Source organism: Protopterus annectens, chromosome 4.part0 (assembly GCF_019279795.1).
Source record: "Protopterus annectens isolate FY-2018-M chromosome 4.part0, PAN1.0, whole genome shotgun sequence".
Taxonomy (NCBI): domain Eukaryota; kingdom Metazoa; phylum Chordata; order Ceratodontiformes; family Protopteridae; genus Protopterus; species Protopterus annectens.
The window spans coordinates 918,252,854-918,276,108 of NC_056733.1; the positions used below are offsets into that span (position 1 = coordinate 918,252,854).

At 41.8% G+C, this 23,255-nt stretch overlaps 1 protein-coding gene across 2 annotated transcripts in view; it reads left to right on the top strand.

Moving 5' to 3' along the window:
* ACADS (acyl-CoA dehydrogenase short chain) overlaps positions 1-23,255 on the top strand; it is a 461,092-nt gene that overhangs the window by 427,103 nt on the left and 10,734 nt on the right. For both annotated transcript variants that reach the window (XM_044068897.1, XM_044068896.1), the window contains exon 9: positions 12,981-13,037. In XM_044068897.1, coding sequence (XP_043924832.1) covers positions 12,981-13,037 — 57 coding nt within the window. The remainder of the gene's footprint in view (positions 1-12,980; positions 13,038-23,255) is intronic.

Consider the following 23,255-nt stretch of genomic DNA (forward strand, 5'->3'; position numbering starts at 1 on the left):
GCGTGGGAAGTTACAGACCCATAAGTTTGACTAATCTTATTCGTAAGGCCATGGAAAGAAGAATCATGAACCTGATAAATAATGACATAGGAACCCCCCAAACACTGGACCCCAACCCAATTCAGTTTTGTGAAAGACAGGTCATACCTACTGAATCTGGTGGACTTCTTTGAGAAAGTCACTAAGGCCATAGATAATGGCAAAACGGTGTATACTAACTACCTGGACCTAGCCAAGGCATTTGACACCATTCCCCACTCAAGTATTATAAGTAAACTCTCAAAACTAGGCATAAATCCCTGCGTCACCGGATGCCTCTCCAGTTGGCTCACAGACAGAACATGTGGTTAAAGTGGGTGAATCTAGTTCCAGCAAGAGCCCAGTTATTACTGGTGTGCCACAGGGCTCATTGCTGGGACCACTCCTGTTTGGAATGCATTTCTTGAACACCAAGGCCAGTATGGAAGTCCTCTAGATGACAAAGTTGCTGCCAACTGCAAGCTGGGTGCAATCACTGAATCTCCCAGTGATAAAGATATCCTTCAGGAGGGTCTAAATCAGAAAAACGATTGGTGTCACAGCCATGACCTGAAACTAAATGAGAAAAAATGCATTATTCTACCCTTTGAGAAGTCATATACTCCTGCTTGACTACAACATTAACAGCACACCCATAAGAGTAGACTCAGAGGTGAGGGATCTAGGTACACAGATAGATAGATAACCTGAAATTTGACCATTATGTGTCCATAGTGGTGAGGAAGTCCTTTTATGTAGCACAACTTATTAGTAAAGGTATGGCATCTAGTTCAAGAGAAATTATAGTCCCACTACTCAGCCCTCATTAGATCAATAATCGAGTACAATGCGCCATTTGGCATGTATATGAATAGGCGCTTACAACAGCTGGAGCGACCTCAGAGGTTCTTCACAAAGAAAATACAGGGTGTTAGCAGCATGTTCTTTGTGGATAGACTAAAAGCCCTATCCCTTTACTCTGTCTCCTACTAACTGTTATGGGGTCGCTTATGCCTGACCTACAAGGTCCTCACAAATCCAGCCTGATGGAGCTGCTACACATCTGCAGGTCAAACAGCACAAGGGTTACCTGATCTAGGGATCTAAACTTAGTGACTCAAACAAAACACGCTTGAGAAACAAATGTGCGTCTCACTAATTGCCCCTTCTTTGGAACAGGCTTTCCTATTCATGTTAAACAGAGCCCTTCTCTGGCCCTCTTCAAGTGCAGTTTGGATAGATGGATGGGGAATTGCAAATTCACACCTGAGGTAGTGCCTGTGTCCCTTATGGATTGGGGCAGTCTGTAAAATCTGTAAAATACTTGAGGCATAGATGCAAACCCATGCTATCCCTTTTGGCTGTAGGAGTCATATACTTGTGTAAAATCAGGTTATATTGGCTAGGTTTGTGTCGCTCGTCTCTCTCTAATATAGATGACAAGCAGGCGGGGTATTCATTTAGATGCTTTAATACTTAGAAACACATCAGGCTGGATAGCAGCATCATAAAATGTAAACAAACTGATTAACAGACCAGACAGTCCTTACATACATGCTTACATCACAACAGCTTACTACAAAATGGCAGTCAGGCTCACATGTGCTCAGTATTTTTATACACTTGTGCAAGCCCTTGGATAGCTTCTTAAAGGTATATACAAACACATTGATCTACATCCTCCCTCTTAAAAAGATTGCCCTGTGTAAAGACAACATTGGCGTTAGACATGCATTATTATAGACATTAGAAACAAGCGCAATGTTCATGTCCAAGTTGCCATGCATCTATTACATGGTCTGGAGATATGACTGGATCTCATAACATAACAATCTGGACTGAATTTAGCAACAGGGACAGACTTCGATGAACAACTCATATCAGAAACGTCTGGATTTGTCACATGAATGGAAATATTCTCTGGAACTTCCTCTGAAATTGGAACACCGGGCACCTCACTCCGAGATAAACAGTCTTTCTCACAGGCTATGAGCTGTGGTATAGGTTTGGACACTGGCATCAAATGTTTCCGAATCCACCTAAACTCTACTTGTGATTCCTCAGTGCACGATCTCTGCTCTGGGCAAGTACTTTTCACAACTCCAATCCGATCATAATCTTTGGACGTTTGCATCCTTTCCACTTCGCCTCCTTGTAATAGATTGAGCGGTTGGCTTGTAAACTGTGTGCCATTGTCAGAAGTAACTTTGTGCAGACTACCATGGACTGCAAAATGATGCTTCATCTTAGTAATGACAATATTGGATGCTAGATTGGGAAGTAGGTCAGTCTCGAACCAATTAGAGTAAGAGTCTACTGACACCAAATAATGTTGACCACTCCACTCGAAGATGTCATTGGCTACTGTCGGCCAAGGTAGTTCAGGAATCTGGTTTAGCTGAAGTGATTCCTTCTTTTGATGTGGTGTAATACTATTACACAAGAACAAGATGATAACACTGTCTCAATGTCTTGTGACATAGCCAAAATACTAGTCCTCTCACCCTTCTTTTGGTAGAGTCTGTTCCTGGGTGACCACAGTGCAAGATAGTAATGTACTCTTGTTGCAAGGACTTTGGAACAATTACTTTTGGACCTTTCTTAATGATACCATTGTCAGACAAAATCTCATCTCTGTATGGAAAATAAGGTTGCACTTCTTGATAGCCATTCTTGATTGATAAAGTGGTTGAGCCTTTGTAAAACTGGATCTGTGGCTTTGTGATCTCTCAGCTCATCAAGACGTGAACAAAAAATTTCTCACTTTCATGACTTCAAAGTCAAGGCTCACATTCTCATGCTGTTCAGTGGTGTTTCTAGGTGATCTGGATACTGTATCAGCAAAATAAAGTTGTTTGCCTTTCTTGTAGACAAGAGTGTAATTATACTTTTGCAATCTCAACATCATGCGTTGCAATCTGGCTGGAGCTGAATGCATAGGCTTTCTCTAAGATGGTGACTAGAGGTTGGTGGTCTGTTTCGATCTGGATAGGTCTACCATAAACATAATCATGGAACTTCAAGCATGCAAACACAATTGCCAAAAGCTCTTTCTCGACCTGAGTATACTGCACTTCAGTTTGGGTAAGAGTTCTCAATGCACAGGCAACAGGTTGACTCTGTTGTAGAATGACTGCACCAAGACCAAATGTCAAAGCATCACATGAAAGAGTAACTGGCTTGTGAACATACTAGTATCTGACAGTTGGTGGACTAGCAGTTCTCTGTTTCAGGACATCAAATGCTCTTTGGTGTTGCTCTAAGCATGACTAGGATACATCTTTACGTGTCGGCTCAATGAGCAGTGCTGGAAGTTGGCTCAAGTCTGGAATGAACGTACCTAGATAGTTAAACATGCCAAGAAAACGTTGCAGGACTTGAACATTGTCTGGCTCAAGTCTGGAATGAACGTACCTAGATAGTTAAACATGCCAAGAAAACATTGCAGGACTTGAACATTGTCTGGCTCAAGTCTGGAATGAACGTACCTAGATAGTTAACCATGCCAAGAAAACGTTGCAGGACTTGAACATTGTCTGGCTCAAGTCTGGAATGAACGTACCTAGATAGTTAACCATGCCAAGAAAACATTGCAGGACTTGAACATTGTCCGGAGCTGGCATCTTGAGAATGGCTGTTTTAAAAGGGTCTGGTCGTAGGCCTGAACTGGTAAATAAATGACCAACGTAAGTAACCTCTTGTAGCCTGAATATGCATTTCTGTGGAATGAGCTTAAGATTCACTTGACATGCTTTTTCCAGAACTTTTCTGAGGTTTCTATCATGTTCAGCTTCACCATTACCTCCTACTAGTATGCTGTTTACTATGATAGCACAAGGATATCCAGAAAAAAGTTGCTCTATTGCACATTGAAAGACTTCATTTGCAGAATTTATCCTAAATGGCATTCTAAAAAATCTGTACCTTCCAAATAGAGTACTTAAAATAGTTAGCAATGAGGATTTCTTGTCGAGCTGAATTTGCCAAAATTAATTCTTTGCATCTAAGATAGAAAAAACAGTGGCATTTGGCATCACAGCTGCAACCTCTTTGAATGTGCACATTGGTCAATGATATCTTTTTAGTGCTTTGTTCAAATCTCGTAGATCAGTCTATGTTCTGATATCATCTGAGCTTTTCTTATGACCTACCACCATGGAAGATGCTCATTCAATTGACGTTGATGAACCTACTGGACAAATCACACCTTGTCGCACCATTTTATCTAGCTGTGCTTTGACTCTGTCCCACATGACTATTAGAACTTTTTGAAATGGACTACTAACTAGACTGACATCTGAATCTAACTTCATGGAGTACACATCTAGAAGCTTCCCAAGTTTGTCTTCAGAAAGATCAGCATAGGTAGAAAAAATGTACTGGGCTTAGAGTAGTGATCTTTCAAGCTAACATGATGGTCTTCCTCGTCAAATGAAAGCAGTCCCATTTTTAAACTGTCTCTGAGCCCTAGTAATGACTGGAAATGCTCTTGACTGCATAAAATAAGTCGTAACATCTCCCAGCAGAGTAACATGAAAGCACACTCCAGCAAATGTTATTGCTGACATAACATTGCACTTGTAACCTGTGTCAACTTTGAGTTTTATGGGTTTTCCATGTATCTGAACAGTACAAAACACTTCAAATCCTTAAATCTGTTGTATTAACTGTTTTATGAAGCACTACACCATCAACATAAAGAGTAGGACTGCAGCTTTCTAATCGATCAACTCATTTCTTAAATTGTTCCCTTTTAATAAAAGAATGTGGGGCTTTTGATTTACAAAACCTTTTGAAATGATTCCATATATTGCATTTGTAGCATTGCTGACCAAAAGCTAAACATGTTCCCTTTTAGAGTCATGATTTCCACCACAATTATGACAGGTGGGGCCCATGCTTTGTTTGCTGACTCACTCTTAAGTTTCACTGAGACTGTGCAAACTCTAGAACTGCTGGAAAGCTCTGGGTTGCAGTGGGTGTTGCAGGGGCTACAGTTGCTACCATGTGCTTGGGCCTAATGTTCTTCAGGTTTCACTGTTGCAGTCATTACATTTGGGTAATCTGCTGGCAGGTTGCCCTCAGTCGGCCTGAATAACAAAGTCTTGGGTCCTGCGTCGGTTGCTGTCTCCTCTTCCATGATGTCAGGTCATCAGGGGTATAAAACATACAGCCAACGCCATTTTAATCGGTCTTTCTTGCCACGCGGTGCCCGAAGCAGAAGCAGTTCGCAAGTGCCGGTCAGCAGACTCCTGAAATTTTCGTTTTCGAGTTTCAGAACCGAAGTCTTCAAACTAAAGCTAAGTACCCTGTTGGGGAAACTTTTTCTTGCTCCTTACCGATGTCAGTAAAAGTTAATTATTGCATTACTTGTGGGAAGCAAATACCTCATAAGGATTTTCATTTGTACTGTATTGCTTGCATAGGCCCTGATCACAATATGCCTTGCTGTCGGTTTTGTGCTAAATTTAACCAATGCACTATTAAGCGTCAGTATATTTTTGCTTCTAAATATTTTGGTTCAGGATTTAACTACCCTGAAATGTCGTCGGTTAGCAATCTGACTACCGGACTTCACAAAAAACACAAGGAAAAAGACAGAGACAGACCGTCAACGTCCAAAACAGACGACGAAGCTTCTCCTAAGCCAGTCGCCGGTTCGCCAGTACTCAGTGAGGCGCTTTTGCAGCCCCTGATACCCGCTACTTTTGAGTCACAGGCCTCTACCTAGACCCATTTGGAGTCCGGTATGCCACGAGATTCTGCAAGTATTGAACCCGCAGATGTCTCTCCCTTGGATGGGTCCAGAGCCACTGAGCAGGAACCGGCTTCTGAGGGTGTTTTCAGGCCTCAACATTTGTATATTAACCCCGACGCCATCATCAAAAACAAGGCCAAAACCAACTTCTGTGTCTAAAAAAACGACGCATGAACATCATGCTCAGGCCTCTATGCCTAAAAAAACAAATGATCAAAATGGCTGAGAATTTAATTACCTTGATCAGGGGTTCCCAACCCCCCCTGCTAAGAGGCCTAGGCAAGGCACTGATTATGAATCTTCAGATCAGGTTTCCATTTCTTCTGATTCCTCTTCTGATCAGGAATTTTCTATTCCATCTTATGAGGACTCTGATGCAGAGGAATCCATCCCTTCTGCTTCTCCTTCTGAGGATTACTCTTTTGGAGAGACTTTGCATACTTTAAGGGAACATTTTCACTGGGAGAGTCAGGACTTCTCAGAATCAAAAAAGAGGCTTAAGGATTTTCTTCTTCTTCCTCAGCATAGGCCTTTGGCAATACCTCCTTTATTAGACATTGTTGATGTGTTCTCACAATCAAGCATGGCTCCTGATTCCCTGCCTCCGGCTCCTAGTAAGCCAGATAGGTATTACAGAGTTCCTAACTCCCAGAAATTTCTTTTCAAAAATCCTGCTGCTGACCCTGAGATTATTTCTCAGGGTCCCAAGGGTGTTAAGGCTTCTACAGCCAAAAATCATACCCCTTCTGATAGAGATTCCAGGGCGCTGGATAGATGGGGAAAGAAGGGTTATACGTCTGCAACCTTGGTAATCAGGGCTTTAAACTGCCAGTTTCATATGCTTAAATATCAACAACATGTTATGGGCTTACTGGAACAGAAAATGATGTTGATTTCTGACAGTGTGGAAAATCAAGAGTTACAGGATTTATTGCATTCAGCTGAACAAGTTGGAAAGCATACTTTGCAATGCGGTTTTGATTCCTTGGAGGCCTCTTATAGGGCCGCCGTTACTGGATCTGTGATTAGAAGGTATGCCTGGCTCAAGGAGCAAAATCTGCCTGATCATGTTAAAGCTAAATTGTTGGATGCCCCTTTACAGCATGACAGTCTGTTTGGTAATAAGGCAGAACAGGTTTTAAAGAAAATGAAAGACAAAGCTAAATCTATGCAAACTGTAAAAGATTTCTTGCAAGTGCAGCCACCCAGGTTCAGTAGACATTGGCCTACTAAGAATTGGTCCTTTCCTGTGTCCAACAGAGCCGCTCAGGGCAAACCCAGGTGCTCCATAGGCTCCAGATATCAATCATAAGGATCTTACAGGTCAAAGCAATGGGGTGCCTCCACCTCCAAATCAGGAGGTAACAAAGCACAACCTTATAGTAAACAGTCTGAATGACTTTCCTCTGCCATCTCCAAGCACTTATCTTTTGGCAGCCCCCTTGGGGGGGAAACTAGCACTTCATGCTCAAAATTGGCATTTAATTACCCAGGACAAGTGGGTATTAAACATAGTATCCCAGGGGTACAGATTTAATTTCCACACATTGCCTATTCCAGACGGATGGCCAGATCTGCCACCAAACCAGTGGGCAGAGACCCAGAAACAAGTCATGTCCCTCATGGATATGGGGGCTATTCAACCAGTACCAGAAAAGGAAAAAGGACAAGGATTTTATTCAAGATTTTTTCTGTTACCCAGAAAAGACAAATTATGGCGTCCAATTCTGGAATTATCAATTCTAAACACATTCCTGGACATTCCAAAATTCAAAATGCTGACTTTACAACAGCTACTGCCTATGCTAGGCAAGAATGCCTGGTTGGTAACTCTAGACTTAAGAGGCATGCCTGCATATCCCAATAAGGGAATCTTGCAGAAGATACCTCCACTTCAAAGCAGGCTTTTTGCATTACCAATTCTCTGCACTGCCCTTTGGCTTATTTACTGCGCACAAGGTCTTTGCAAAATGCAATTACTGGTGCCAGGCACTTTGTAGACAAACATTCAAATTTATCCTTATCCGGACGATTGTCTCATTCAGGCAGAGGACAAGGACACACTTCTTCAACATCTGGCATTTGTAAAAAGGCTTCTAGCATGCCTAGGGTACACCATAAACGAAAAGAAATCACAACTGGTACCCTCTCAAATAATTACATTCCTGGGTGCAAGCTTGAATACAACTGCCCAGATGGCTTACCTCACTCCAGAAAAACAAATGCAATTAACAACCTACTTCAAACAAGTGGCAACAAAAACCCAGCTATCTGCAAGATAAATTCTGCAGGCTTTGGGGTTCATGACATCCTGCATTCTACTAATTCCATAAAAAGCTTATGGAGTCAACATTGTCACAGCCTGGAAACAATGATTCCTCTCATTCCCTGCCTGCAACAGGAGTTTCTTTGGTGGGCAGAGACATGTCACCAAAACAAGGGACTGTCATTCATTCTAACCCCTGCCACCCAAACCCTAACTACAGATGCATCAGACTATGCTTGGGGGGCCCACCTGGCAGGGAGATGCATTCAGGGCAAATGGAGCTCAAACCAAATGCATCTACATATCAACCAGAAAGAAATGCTAGCTGTTCAGAATGCTCTGACAGCCTTCAAGGACTTCCTTCATCCAGGACAACTACTGATAAAGACGGACAACACCACAGTTATGTGGTACATAAACAAGCAGGGGAGTACCCACTCTTAGCCCCTTTGCAGACTAGCCATGGACTTGTGGAACACAGCCATGACTTACGAAATACATCTTCAAGCTCAATTTCTGCCAGGAAAGCAAAATACTCTGGCAGATGATCTAAGCAGAAATCTTATGGACCCGCACAAATGGAAACTGGATCCACAAATCTTCAGTATGTTAACACAAAAATGGGAGAGCCCAGACATAGATCTATTTGCCTCTTCCCAAAATTATCAGTTGGACAAATTCTGCACAAGAACTCATCACAAAAAAGCATGGAAAGTGGATGCTCTATTCTTCAGCTGGAAAAACCTATCAGTCTCTGCCTTTCCCCTCCAAGGTCTTACTAAAAGTCAGACAGGAAAAACCAAAAATGATTCTAATTGCTCAGGACTGGCCTCGCCAACACTGGTACCCACTTCTAAGGAATATGTCACACCTTCCTCCATGGTACTTGCCTCAAACAACCTCACCTATTGTCTCAGCAGAACTAGCAAATTCTGCACACTCAGCTCCAAACTCTGAATCTTGCAGCATGGCTAATCAACTAATTTCACCAACCACATCTCTTAGTAAACCTGTGATGGATGTCATTTTGGAGGCCAGAAGGCCTAGTACTAGAAAATCTTATGCTGATAAATGGAAGAGATTCTGTGCTTGGAACCAAGCACAAGGAATAGACACAGCAAAGCCCAATATTCCTCAGATTTTGCAATACTTAACTGAAATGTTTCACAAGGGCCTATCTTTTTCTTCAATAAAAATCTATGCCTCTGCCATCTCGGCTCATTACAACACAGAGCCTCCCCTCTTTTCTCATCCCCTGCTAAAACAGTACCTCAGAGGGGTCAAAAATTTAAGGCCTCCCAGGAGAGCGCCAACTCCTGCATGGGACCTCAATTTTGTGCTGGAAAAAATCACCCTTCTTCCTTTTGAACCAGCAGCTACTGCGGATATAAAATTTCTTTCTTGGAAGAAGGCCTTTCTTTTGGCAGTCGCTTCAGCTAGAAGGGTTTCAGAACTACAGGCTCTCATGGCAGTGGAGCCTTTCATTATTTTTTACCCGTTCAGGGTGGCCCTCAGGACCAATCCCTCTTTTATGCCTAAGGTGGTATCCAGTGTGGCTCTTAACCAGACCATTCACCTGCCAACTTTCTTCCCAAATCCGCAGAACAAGGGGGAGCGGATTCGCATTCATGGGATGTACACGGACAACTAAGATTCTACTTAAACAGGACAAAATCTCTAAGAAAGTCTGAGCAACTGCTGGTGTCATTTGCTGCAGGATCAGAGGGGAAGGCTATATCAAAGCAGACTATTTCAAAATGGATAAGCCATTGCATTTGTTTCTGCTACTTGCACCATGGTAAACCTGTGCCCAAGGGGATCCGATCCCATTCCACCAGGGTTGCCTCTACTTCAGCAGTTTTTCTCAGAGGGGTCCCTACCAGAGACATTCTAGAAGCTGCTTACCTGGAGCTCGTTCAGCTAACATTACCATTTACCTTCTCTAAATCCAGAGCAGGCTTTGCCACTGCTGTCCTGCAGGGCCTTATAGCTGCTCCTAATTCTGTATAAATCCATCCTCCCAACCATAGCTTTGGGAATCTACCCAAATGTAATGACTGCAGCAGTGAAACATGAAGAACATAGTACAGTTGTGTACACTTACCATAAATGTAGATGTTCGAGTGTATTTACTGTTGCAGTCCGAATTACCCACCCGCCAGCCCCCTTTCTATACCTTTTCTTTCCTTCACTATACTCAAAAGCCTTTGTGGTGTATTTGCTTTTAGTTGAAGGTAAATTTTGTGTGTTCTAAAGTGCATTTATATATTTATAGTTTTTATATATATATATATATATATATATATATATATATATATATATATATATATATATATATATATATATATATATTTGCTCCCCATTTGGGGGGCACCTGACATCTGGGGCAAGAAAAACTGATTAAAATGGCGTCGGCTGCATGTTTTATACCCCTGACAACCTGACGTCATGGAAGAGGAGACAGCAACCGATGCAGGACCCAAGACTTTGTTATTCAGACAGACTGAGGGCAACCTGCCAGCAGATTACCCAAATGTAATGACTGCAACAGTGAATACACTCGAACATCTACATTTATGGTAAGTGTACACAACTGTACTTTTCTTTTAATCATATGCTGCATACTATCAACATGAGTTCTAGAAGTTACTGGAAGCATACAGCTCTCATTTGTAAGCATATGTGTGCACTTTTCTTTGAGCTTGTATATCTGACAAATCTCAGTGGCCTTAAAAATCTTTCTCACAGCAACATCTTTAATACCACACAAGTCTGTCTTTTATCAACTCATCCCTTAAATCACCAAATTTGCACGTTTTGGTTTTGTTTCTCAAGTCAGTTATATATGCTGCAAAAGTTTCACCAGGCTTTTGATCCCTTATGTAAAATAAGTGGCTTTCCATTGTTACATTTGTCTAGGAGTTGCACATTTCTCTGAATTTATGTTTTAAGCACTCAGGGTCCTCCCTTGACTCAGCCGGTACAATATGACGGTTTTCCCCCTCTCCTGCAAAGACAGCAGGTTCATACGCAAATGAACCTTCCCCTTCTATGGCTTCTGACCCAGCTAAATTAAGCAGAATAAGTACCTTTGTACAGTCATCTTTATCAGAAAAATGCAGCCCGTATGAAACTGTCGTACTCTTGCTCAAACACACGGAAGTTCTCTGCAATATTATTGTCAAACACAAGTGTACTAGGTTTTTGAAATCCCTCTGCCATGCCCCAAAGTATGTACAAACACACTAGAAATATGGCCCTTATATTTATGTATGAACAAACTGTTCTGTGAGCTCATATTAACATTCAGATGCACAATAAACACTTCGACATACTGTACTTTATGAAATAACCTCTGAAATTACTGTATTTTGTGAAATAACTTTACGGTAATACTGCACAAACATGCAAACACTTTTTACACTTCTGATAACTCAGATATCTTTAATATAAAAATACATGCTTAGCGAAAATGCTGTCATTTTCTCTTATTTTGTTCATTTTATGCAATTTTGGTTTATTTCAAACATTTTTTGTAGTAATTTGAATATTTTTATCAATATCGGACATACCGGTTTATTCAAATATCGTTTAGAGCATTCTGTATGCCCCGTTTCATATTTTGCGATTAAGAAATTATTTGAACGAGTTTAACATCTGAAATTCTTTTCTGACCTGTTCTATGAATTATACATGCAGGTGGGATGATCCACTCCTGTATATTCCTCCAATACCAACCGGGTGCCTCTCAGACTTAAGTGGAAGAAATTGGAGCTTTTTCTGGCAACAAGTCATTTTGGCCATGTTTTGTTTAACACCATGTCCTTTTAGACATGCCACTTCTGATACCATGTCACTCGCCCTTCTCTAACATAGATGACAAGCAGATGGGGTATTTCATTTAGATGCTTTAATACATAGAAACACAAAGAGTAGATAGCATCAGTAAAATATAAACAAACTGATTAACAGATGGACCTTACATACATACATGCTTGCATTTCAACAGCTTACTACAAAACGGAAGGCAGGCTCGCATGTGCTCAGTATTTATACACTTGTGCAAGAAAGGTACACGCGCGCGCACACACACTGATCTACAGTTTGTAAAGGCTGTTGAGCTGTTAGCCTAGTAATCTCCTATGAATCTATGGTGGAGAGGTCTCCAGTTTTGCTGTATTTTGCCACTGAGGTGTGTGTGTGTGTGTGTTTTCGCCATCGCCGCATTCCACCACTAATAGAAAGGCATCTAGCATGTCATGTGGAGTGTGAATCAGTTGTGCAGCATTCTGGCAGTAATTGAACCCATGTTCTCTCATGGGGGGGTTGTGATGGGGGCACAGCAGAGATTCTGAATGCAGCATTCTGCCAGGGATAGAAGGGGGTACCTGAATTTCATGTAGAAAAGACAAGCACTGGTTTTGGGATTCTGCCACAAACTGACTGCCCCCTGACCTGTCTCACCACAGACTGAATGTGGCACCCTATTGCTGATGAGAAGATTCCATGGCCTGTTCTGAAGGAGTGTAGCTTGTGTATGTGGCATTCTGAAATGGATTATGAGGGTCCCTGTCATGTCCTGTGGAGAGATTGCATGCACAGCACATTGCCTGTAACCAAGCACATTCTTCTGTAGGTGGGAGAGGGTATAGATTGGGGTAGCATTCTGTTGCTAACCTTCCTGAGGGAGGACGGGGAGGGGTTACACATGTGGTATTTCCTCAGTAATGTAGGAGTTTCCCACGATCTCACAGGATGTACAGTGTGTACCTAAACTCATGCAGTCTCCTGACCTAATATAATAGCTTATTAGGCCATAATAGTTGGAGTTAAATATTCTTTAAGCAGAGACTATTTTGAGGGAGGTGATTTTGGGACACATGCTACTCATTTTGCATCACCAGCAAGGCATTAACATTCATTTTTTTAATCCCACAGGAAGCAGCAATGGCAAAACTGGCTGCGTCTGAATCAGCAACATTCATTTCTCATCAGGTGAGGTTCTTTCTCTTTCTTTGGCTGAGTAATAGCTTTCATTACAGATGAATTGGTTCCAGCAGATGTGGCTAATGGAAATGTTGGTAGTGAATAGTTACAACTGTATGTGTGTAAAACGTTGAAGTTTACAGTAGAATGGATCTTGTCTGCATGTCTTTCACAAGATGGATGATTATCCCCATTTTCATGTTTAGTTCTTCTGCTCCAGCTTACGTGTTTTGCACCTATAGCGAATCAGGACTATTTCTAGGCAGTTTCCAAGGTTGAAATGTAGAGCGAGTACCTTGTTCCTCTCCAGAATGCTGTGGCCCATGAGGGGGGCTGTGTACCGTTCTGGGTGGGTGTCACTTAAACATCCAGACTGATCACCTAGGTCTAGAAGCAATCTTGGTAATGATGCCGTGTACTTCAGCCTAGGCCTAGAAGCAGTCTTGGTAAGATCACTGTGTACTTCAGCCTAGGTCTAGAACCAGTCTTGGTAATGATGCTATGTACTTCAGCCTAGGCCTAGAAGCAGTCTTGGTAAGCACCCTATGTATTTCAGCCTAGGCCTCAAAGCAGTCTTGGTAAGATTGCTGTGTACTTCAGCCTAGGACTAGAAGCAGTCTTGGTAATTATGCCATGTACTTTAGCTTGCATTGTACCCATATTTCTACCATGGTACTAAAGTTGCTGGTTCCTTTGATATTCCAAGTGTGCAAATTAATTGTAATATTTTTGTAATACTTTTCATAATTATTCACAATGTGCTTAAATTTAACTTCCATCAAAATCCTCGCATTCTGTTGTTTCTGTTCAGTCCTTTAGCTCTTTTCTTAACTGTTAGTTGTTTTTAAAACTATTTCACAATGCCTTGTCTTTTCATTTAATTTAAGGAATTTTGAAGTAATTATCTTTTAACACTTGTAATATCTACATATTTTACTTTTTGACTTCATGGAATGTTGTATGTATAGTATAGAAAGAAAAACTGTTAATAACACAAACTTTGAAGTATTCTAGTCATTGGCATATATGCTTGTTTTTCTGGTGAGAAAGTTGTAAGCTTGACAGTCTAACCTTTATTTATTTATTTGATGTTTGTTAACTGGGTTGGTCCAACTGAGCAAGGTGCCCATGTTTAGTGGAAACCCGAGGAGAAAAGCTCCAGTATAATACAGTAAATTGTGAACATAATACAAACAGAGCAGTAGACACAAGGCCAAAATTACTAAAATTATATACAATAGTGTTACATGTCATGGAAATATTGATACATACATATTTACATAGATTGAAGTAGCCAAAGAATGTAAGGTGTATTAGATTTTGAGCTGACATGAAGTAAATAAAGCAGAAAGTGCTAAACCTATATAAAATGGTGTTACATGTCATGGAAATGTTGAAACATACATATTTACATGGATTGTAGTAGCAAAAGAACATTAGGTGTATGAAGGGTTTAGTTAACTATTAGAGTGAACCAGAGTCATAATTGTTAGAGCTGAAACAAAGAGAAGAAATTGGAATAAGAAAAGGAGGTGGGATTATGAAGGGTCCTGGCGGGGTCATGTCCATGAGTTTGATGGTGTTTTTAGCAGTTTTTTTAATTGATTAATATGAGATATGTTTATTACATTAGAAGGGAGTTTGTCCCAGGCTTGGGATGCTGAGTATTTGTATAAGAGTTTACCAATGTTTTTATTGGGTTTGTAAATATCCAGGAGGTGTTGGTCAGAGCTTCTGAGCGAATGGTTTGGGGGTAGTAGGATACTATAGAGGTTTTCTGTCTATACACACTGAACCAAGTGGAGGAGAGGTATTGACTACAACTCTGATCTGAGATATATAACAATAAGTATCCTGTTTTTTTTTTTTTTTTTTTGCTTATTTTTACTGGTTATTTCTTCTAGCAATTTATATATAGCACTTTCTATTGCCTGCTGCATACTTTTTACTGTATTTTATTGCCATTAACTAATCTGCACGGTTAAACTAAAATTGTCTGCCTTACAGGGCCTGATAAATAAGTTTGTTACTGTCACACTGTTTGTAAAGCGTTTTAGCTAGTTTCATTGTGTGAAAGGTATTAACGGGAAATTTTCTGTACTTGTTAAGCACCTATTTGTTTGTTCTGATTTCCTGCCAAGGAGTGCATCCTATAACTGATTTGTTTGAAGCTAAAAGCATTCTGTAGAGTCTCCTGGCTCCTTTATCTGTTTAAAACTTTCATTTTTGTGGCTCACTGCTGTTCTGCTGTGATAAACATTTCTGTAGTGTTTACTGCCTAAAAGAGTGTAGGCTAGTGGCTTTAGTATTGTCCCAGTTCAGATTGCAGTGGTTGTTCTGAGCACATGACCAGGCCATCTTGAATTAGCAGAAGCCTTTCTTTACCTTTGTGGCAGGATTGTGTTGATTAGCTGCTGGCTAGTGGGGGTTGGATGGTCTAGGGCTTGGAGTAAGCACTCTTTGGTTCTTTTGAGCTTTTTTTTTTAAAAAGTTGTTTAAGGTTGTATCTTCTGGTATTTAAGCCTAACTTTGAGAGGATTTCTGTCTATACCACACTGAGCTGAGTGGAGGATGGGCATTAACTACAACTCTGATCTGAGACATATAACAATAAGTATCCTGTTTTTTGGCTTATTTTTACTGGTTATTGTTTCTAGCAATTTATATGTAGCACCTTGTATTGCCTGCTGCATAATTTTTACTGTATTTTATTGCTATTAACTAATCCGCATGCTTAAACTAAAATTGTCTGCCTTACAGGGCCTAATAAATACATTTTTTACTGTCACACTTTATATAAAGCTTTTTAGCTAGTTTCACTGTGTGAAGGGTACTAACAGGAAATTTTTTCTACTTGTTAAGCACCTGTTTGTTTGTTCTGATTTCCTGCCAAGGAGTGTATCATATAACTGATTTGTTTGCAGTTAAAAGTATTCTGTAGAGTCTCTGTTTAAAACTTTCATTTTGTGGCTCACTACTGTTCTTCTGCAGTGATAAACATTTCTATAGTGTTTATTGTCTAAAAGAGTGTAGGCTAGTAGCTTTAGTATTGTTCCCCACCATTCCTCCCTGTTGGTGCTTTGTTGTTATACTTGGCTTTGCAGTTGCCCACCCCTACTGTAAATCTGATCTGGGACACTCCTCCCAGTCTAGTGTCATTAGCTCATTCTACTTAATACAGAGAGAACATTTGAGAAGGCAACCCACTTAGTTTCCTAACCTCGAGTTAAGTTCTACTTCTCCTCTCTCCCTTTCCTTTACAAAAAAAAAACTGCTAGAATCTCTCTGTGTTCTGCTTAACTGTAACAAAAAAATTTACACTTGTTTCTTTCCTTTCCTTTAACTAGTCTAGTCCAGATACAGATTTGCTATATCCAGGACTGTTTCTAAGCTTCTGAGCCCCCCAAGCATGTCTGTGTTGGAGGGAAGCCTGCTAGCTTATCAGTGGGAGTGGTAAGCATTAGGTCACCTATCTACCACATAAGGAGTGGTTTCTGGCCCAGAAATTGTAGTTATTGGCCAATTGGGTAGTTTTCCATCTCTCTCATCTTCCTGATTTAAAAGGTCGCATTTGCACTTGTCTCCCCCCCCCTCCTGTAACTAGTCTAGTCCAGATACAGATTTGCTGTATCCAGGAGTGTTTGTAAGCTCCTGAGCTCCCCAAGCCTGCTGTGTTGGAGGAAACCCTGCTAGCTTATCAGTGGGAGTGGTAGGCACTAGGTAATCTATCTACCATATAAGGAGTGGTTTCTGACCCGGAAATTGTAGTTATTGGCCGTTTGGGCAATTTTTCCATCTTTTTCAACTTTCTGATTTAAAAGTCCGCATTTGCACTTGTTTCTTTCCTGTAACTAGTTCAGTTCAGATACAGATTTTTAGTTTTAGCACTTGAATTTGCTTATTCGTGCTCAGCAATTGTTCAAATCTTGTTGTAAGCACTAAATAAGCTACAAATTACTACAGCACTCAACCTTCCTCATTACCTAGAGGAAAACAGTTTTTGTACTTACTTTCTTCACTTGCTTAGAGAAAAACAGCTTTTGTACTCACTTGTCTAGAGGAAAGTAGTTTTTTTATTCAGGCATGTCCAAGGGTCAGCTCCCAGTGTTCTCTCCTGTCTATCTGATGAATCTGGGCATCTTGAGGCAATGTAGCAATTGCCTCGTGTACACAGACAACCCTCTTCTCCTACACCCAACATTACAGCCTGTGAGAGATGCACTTATCTAGCCAAACTGGAGGTAAAGCTCTTTTCAACCAAGACTGAACTTAACAGTCAAGAGGAGAAGGGAAACACTTGCACCACACCACACTCATCATGTAGTCCCACTAAACCTACACCACCAAAATCCACACATAGAAACACAAAAACATTCGCGGAGGCTCTCAATAATGTGCTCAAGCAACAGTGACCTCCAAAGCAGAAACGCAAGCAACCTCCGCCCCCCCCAACACAACCCAAATGACACATAGCACCTCAACCACAGCCCATAAGGCAAAACAACGTACCCAACACACTAGTCATAGGTGACTCTATAGTCAGGCACACTGATGTCCCACTCACCAGGCTGAATAAGGAGAAAGTTACTATCAGCTGCCTATCGGGTGCCAGGATCCGCCACATAACCCACGCACTCAGGTCACTCCACAACAAGTACAAAGATGACTGTGTCATTGTCCATGTTGGTGTGAATGACCTGAGACGTACCTCCCTGGACTACATGAAAAGAGACATGGAAGAGCTCTCCGATCTTGTAGCCCAGGCGGGTATGACCCTTGCCCTGAGTAGCATCCTGCCATCGCCCAGAATGATACCTCAGTACAAGGACAAAATGATTGACTTCAACAATTAGCTAAGCTTCTGGTGTCATTCTAAGGGGATCCAGTATCTGTCTGCCTGGGATGACATGGTCGACAGACCACGATGCTTTGCCAGAGATGGCCTGCACCTGTCACCCCTGGGATTCCAGATACTGGCTAAGGCTCTTGCTGCCCCTGTAGTGCCTTTTTAGGCAAGGTTCAAATGACAAATTCACCACCATAACAGGAACAGGCAAACAAAAACTGGGGGTAATGCTACTCAATGCTAGAAGTCTAAATCTCAAAATGCACTCCCCTGTGGCACTCATTAAAATGGAGAACATCGATAGCTGTGCAGTGACTGAGACCTTGATCAAGGCTCCAGAGAGCACCCCTGCATTACCAGGCTACAACTCGTACCACACTTTTCGGCCACCTAACCTGGACCAGAACACCAAAGGTGGAGATGGGATGGGAGGGTGGCCTAATGGTTAAGGTGTTTACCTTACAAACACAAGGTGCAGGGTTTGAATCTCACAAGGGATAATTGGCTAGGCTTAAAATGGCTTGCAAGGGCAGTTAGCCTAGTACTAACCTATGAACCCTATGAACCCTATGTGTCCATATTCCTTAAGGATATACACACCTCCAGACTAGTTGCTCAGCATAATGCATCCAAGGTTATCCAAGTGCAACTAACTCTGGGCAAAACTGCAGTCCAAATTATAGCTTGCTACAGATCCCCCACCATGCCCAAGGATTCCCACTCTTTTCTTGATATACTGGAAAATATTAGGGTTCAACCAAACACCCTAATAATGGGCGATTTCAACTACCCCACCATTAACTGGGAAAGCTACTCATGTACCAACTCCTTTGCTCAACGCATTCTGGAATTCATAAATTCCAGTGCTCTTATATCAACTTATCCACACCCCCACCAGCGGCAACAATATCCTAGGCGTAGTCATTACCAACATGAGTGACCGGTGTTCCACACCTGAAGTCAGCTCCTCGTTGGTCAGCTCCAACCATAAGCTAATCACCCTAGATATCCACATCCAGCTCCTAGCCCACCCCCATTAAGGAAACCATGGTAAAAAATTTCTCCAAAGCCAACTTCATGCTTCTTAAGACAGAAGTGGCGAACTTCATGACACCCATGCAGATGGACAATATAGTTACGACTGCTGAATCCTACACAGATGCACTCTATAATCACTTACATGAGTGCATGGATCGTGCTATCCCAAACAGAACCAAGACTCTATCCTCCAAAAAAAGGAAGCCAATCTGGTGGTCCCCTGCCATAAACAAACTCTACAACAGAAGGAAGAAACTGTTGCAAAAGAGAGTAAAATCCCATGAGTGGAGGAGTTCCCTGGTCAGCCTCAGTAAGAAACTGAGATCCCTTATAAGATCCTCCAAAGCTAGCTATGAAAACAAAATCGCCACTGATTCTAGGGACAACCACAAAGCATTCTATAGCTGTGTCAGGAATCTCAACGGGTAACACCCAGATCTGCTCCGAGTTACAGCACAACGGCACGAAAATTACAGAACCAACTGATATTGCCAACATCCTGGCAGATAGGTTCAGTGCTAACTTTAACCCCTAAAGGGCCCATATCTGTACAGAAAGAATGCAGAGTCCCTGTAATCACAACTATGCAGGTAAAAGCTGCACTTTCTAAAGCCAAAAACACAGCATCCATGGGACCGGACAACATCCCAGGCTGCATTTTATATGAACTTCAGAACGAACTGGCTCCCCACCTAAGCACCATGTTCAAGCATAGTCTCACATCAGGCTTTGTGCCCACTGAATGGCACACAGCAACAGTTATCACACGCCACAAAGGGGAAGCCACCACTGATCCTGGGAACTATCGCCCTATTAGCCTGATGAGCCTAGGCTGTAAGGCCATGGAACGTGTCATCATGGAACTCATAAACAAAGACATTTGTACCCTCCAAACTCTGGTCCCCACCCAGTTCGGGTTTGTGAAAGGTAGATCATGCCTCCTGAATCTGATTGACTTCCTTGAAACAGCCACCAAAGCTGTAGACGAGGGTAAGGTGGTTCACACAGCCTATCTTAACCTCACCAAGGCTTTCAATGCCATCCCCCATTCTGGAATTATAGCTAAACTCACTAAACTACGTATAAATCCCTACGTCACAAGATGGGTTGCCAATTGGCTCACTGACAGAACTCACACTGTAAAAGTTGCAGACTCCAAATCTGACTTCAAACCAGTGACGAGTGGCATACCACTGGGTTCAGGCTTGGGACCTCTCCTGTTTGGTATCTACTTCTCTGAAGTACAGGCTAACACAGAAGGCCTTTGGCTAACGAAGTTCATAGATGACTGCAAACTAGGAGCCATAGTTAAGTCCCCAAATGATGTGGACATCCTACAGAAGGGCCTCATTGAGACAGATGCCTGGTGTCAGAGCCATGGCCTCAAGCTTAATGCCAAAAAGTGCATCGTCATCCCCTTTGGTAAAAACTCTGTACCCATGAACTACCACATAGGCGGCAGTCTACTTAACACCTAATGTATGATAAAGAGACCTAGGTGGACAGTAGTTTCTCCTTTGATAATCACATCACCACAGTAGTCAGGAAATCCTATGTGGCACACCTCATCACAAAAGGTTTCTCATCCAGGAAAAAAAGAGGTCATTGTTCCCCTCTACTCGACACTCATTAGACCCATTATACAGTACAACGCCCCTTTTGGAATGTACCTCACAAGACATCAGCAGCTGGAAAGGCCATAGAAGTACCTCACAAAGGATTATTGGGCTCAAACAGATGCCCTACACTGACTGTCTCAAAAAACTCCAGCTTTACTCCGTAGCATATCGCCTACTCCGAGGTGATCTCTGCCTAACATATAAAACTATGTCAAACCCAGAGCTGTTGGACATGCTACACCTAAAGAAATCCCAATCCCTCCGAGCTACTTGCTCTAGGGACCTAAACCTTGTCACCACAATAAACAGGACATGCTGGAGGGATAGATTCCTGCCCCAGAGACTTCCCATACTCTGGAACAAGCTACCCATCTGTGTCAAGCAAAGTTCCTCATCAGCACTCTTCAAGAAAATTCTTGATGAGTGGATGGGAAATAGGAAATACACCCCGGGGATCACTTCTGTGGCTCTGCTTGACAGGGGCACAGTAAAATAACTTTCTTGGGTGGCGTAAGCCAGGGAACCTTGTTGGCTAGGCTTACTTAGGCCCTTGGGCCATTTGCTTAGTACCTACCTATGAACCTATAGTAGTTGGTGAGGGGCAGGTAGTAGTTTTGAGTATGGAATGTGCTATTTGTAGCTATGAGAGGAGAAGTTGTTGGGGGAATTCTAGCCATTGTAGTTTCTTTAGTGCAAGACGGTAATGAGAGTTGTAGGGTTGGTTTGTGGAAAATCTAGGAATTTTATTACAAACTTGTTCAAGCTTGGTGATAAGTGTGGACTTGAGGTTTGTTAGAAAGAGAGCGGCATACAGTAGGCAGGGTAGGAGGAATGCCTGAGCCAGAGAGAGTTTATAGTCAAATGTAAGGAATTTTTTATTCCTATAGAATAGTCCTAATTTTTGGTGTCTTTTAATACACTGTTGAATATGCAGGTCGAATATTAATTGATTGTCAATAATTATGCTGAGGAGCTTAGTGTGAAGTTCTGCTTTGATGATGGTATTGTTGAGTGATGAAATGGTAAAGGTAGATTTGTGATGGGAGAGGGATTTTGGTAGGAAGAGGAGGAGTTTTCTTTTGTTAGGATTCAAGATGAGCCGGTTATCTGTAAGCCATCTTGGGTAAATGTGGAGATGAGAGATGTCAGACAAGGAGATGAGTGTAGAGTGGATAGCATATTGTATAAGAGAGGAGTGACTGCAGGCTCTGTGGAGGTTGATAGGCCAGAATGGAGCCCTGGAGGACTCCAGTTTGAATAGGAAGGAAGGTGAAGCAGGAAGAGTGTCATCTGACGGACCGTAGCCTGTTAGTAAGGTAGCTAGAAAACCAGAGAAGAGTGGATGATGAGAGGTTGAGGTCAGAAAGTTTTGTTAGCTTACAGTGAGATACTGTATCAAAGGCTTTTGAAAGGTCTAGGAACAGACACGTCTCTAGTTGGTTATTTCTAGCATCAGATACAGTATGTGTAAAAGATATAAGGGCAGAAGCAGTGCTGTGGTTTGGCCAAAAGCCATGTAGGGAAGTAGTCAGAAGGTTTTCTTGGATTACAAATTTGAGAAACTGTGTGTGTACACATTTTTCAACAATTTTTGAAATTGGGGCGAGAATGGCTATGGGTCTAAAATTAGAAGGGTCAGTGGAGTTACTTTCTTTGTGCAGGGGTATTGTATAGAATGATTTTCAAATGTCAGGGACTATGGATTCTTGGACTGATGTATGTATAAGTATAGAAATATGATAGGCTATAGATTCAGTGGTGAACTTGAGAAAGGGGAGAGCCAGTTCATCAGTAGAGGGAGAGTATGGCGTGAGGAAGGGAGATACTGCCAGCACAGCTGTCTGGAATTTTGTAAATAATTATATGTCATTTGTGAATATCAACATGATATGTTAAGTTGTCTATCTCACCTTCATTCTTGCTGGTTGGGTTCGGAGCCGATCCTCAGCTCCGACTCGGCCATCTTCAAAAGCTCGAGAGCTGCTTACTGGCTCGAGGCCCCCCAATATCCCATGATGCTTGGCGCTAGATACCCAGATTTCATTTGCCGCTTCTGCTGCGAGGTTGTTCTACTGGCTCAGGTCGTATAAAACTTTATTATTGTATTTTTCTTGTCAAAACTGTAGATTTTAGTGTAGAATTAGTCGTTAGATTAGACTGTTGTATTGTAGCTAGTTTCTTTTCTAAATCCGTTTACTTTCCCCAAGAAACTCGTTTAAGTTAGAGAGTTTCCCCTCCTTCCTTCTCTCTCTTCCCTCGGAAAGGTTTTTCCATTTAAGTTAGAGGTTAACCTTTCTCTCCTAAAAAAAAAAAAATAATTCTTTTATTAATCACTGTTAGTGTTTAGTGATAGTTATCTTTAGTTTTTGTTGTAGTAGTAGTGCTTGTAGTTGTTTGTAGTAACTGTAGGGTGTAAAATTTTACTGGATGGTTACTTTAACCTTTCTCTGTGTGTTGTTGTCCTTGGTTTTCCTCCAGGATGTCCAAGGATCCTAAACCGTCCGGATTCAAGAAGTGTGACTCATGCTGTCAGAAGATGTCTCTGACAGATGGTCACACTTCTTGTGTTTATTGTCTAGGTGCCGTGCACTTGCAGGACTCTTGCTCGATCTGCCATGCTTTCAGTCCAAAAGTCCTGCAGGAGCGCAAAAATAAATTGATCCTGAGGGGTTTGCTTAATCCTCAAGATTCACCGGGGAAGTCTCAGCCCGTGAAATCTTCCAG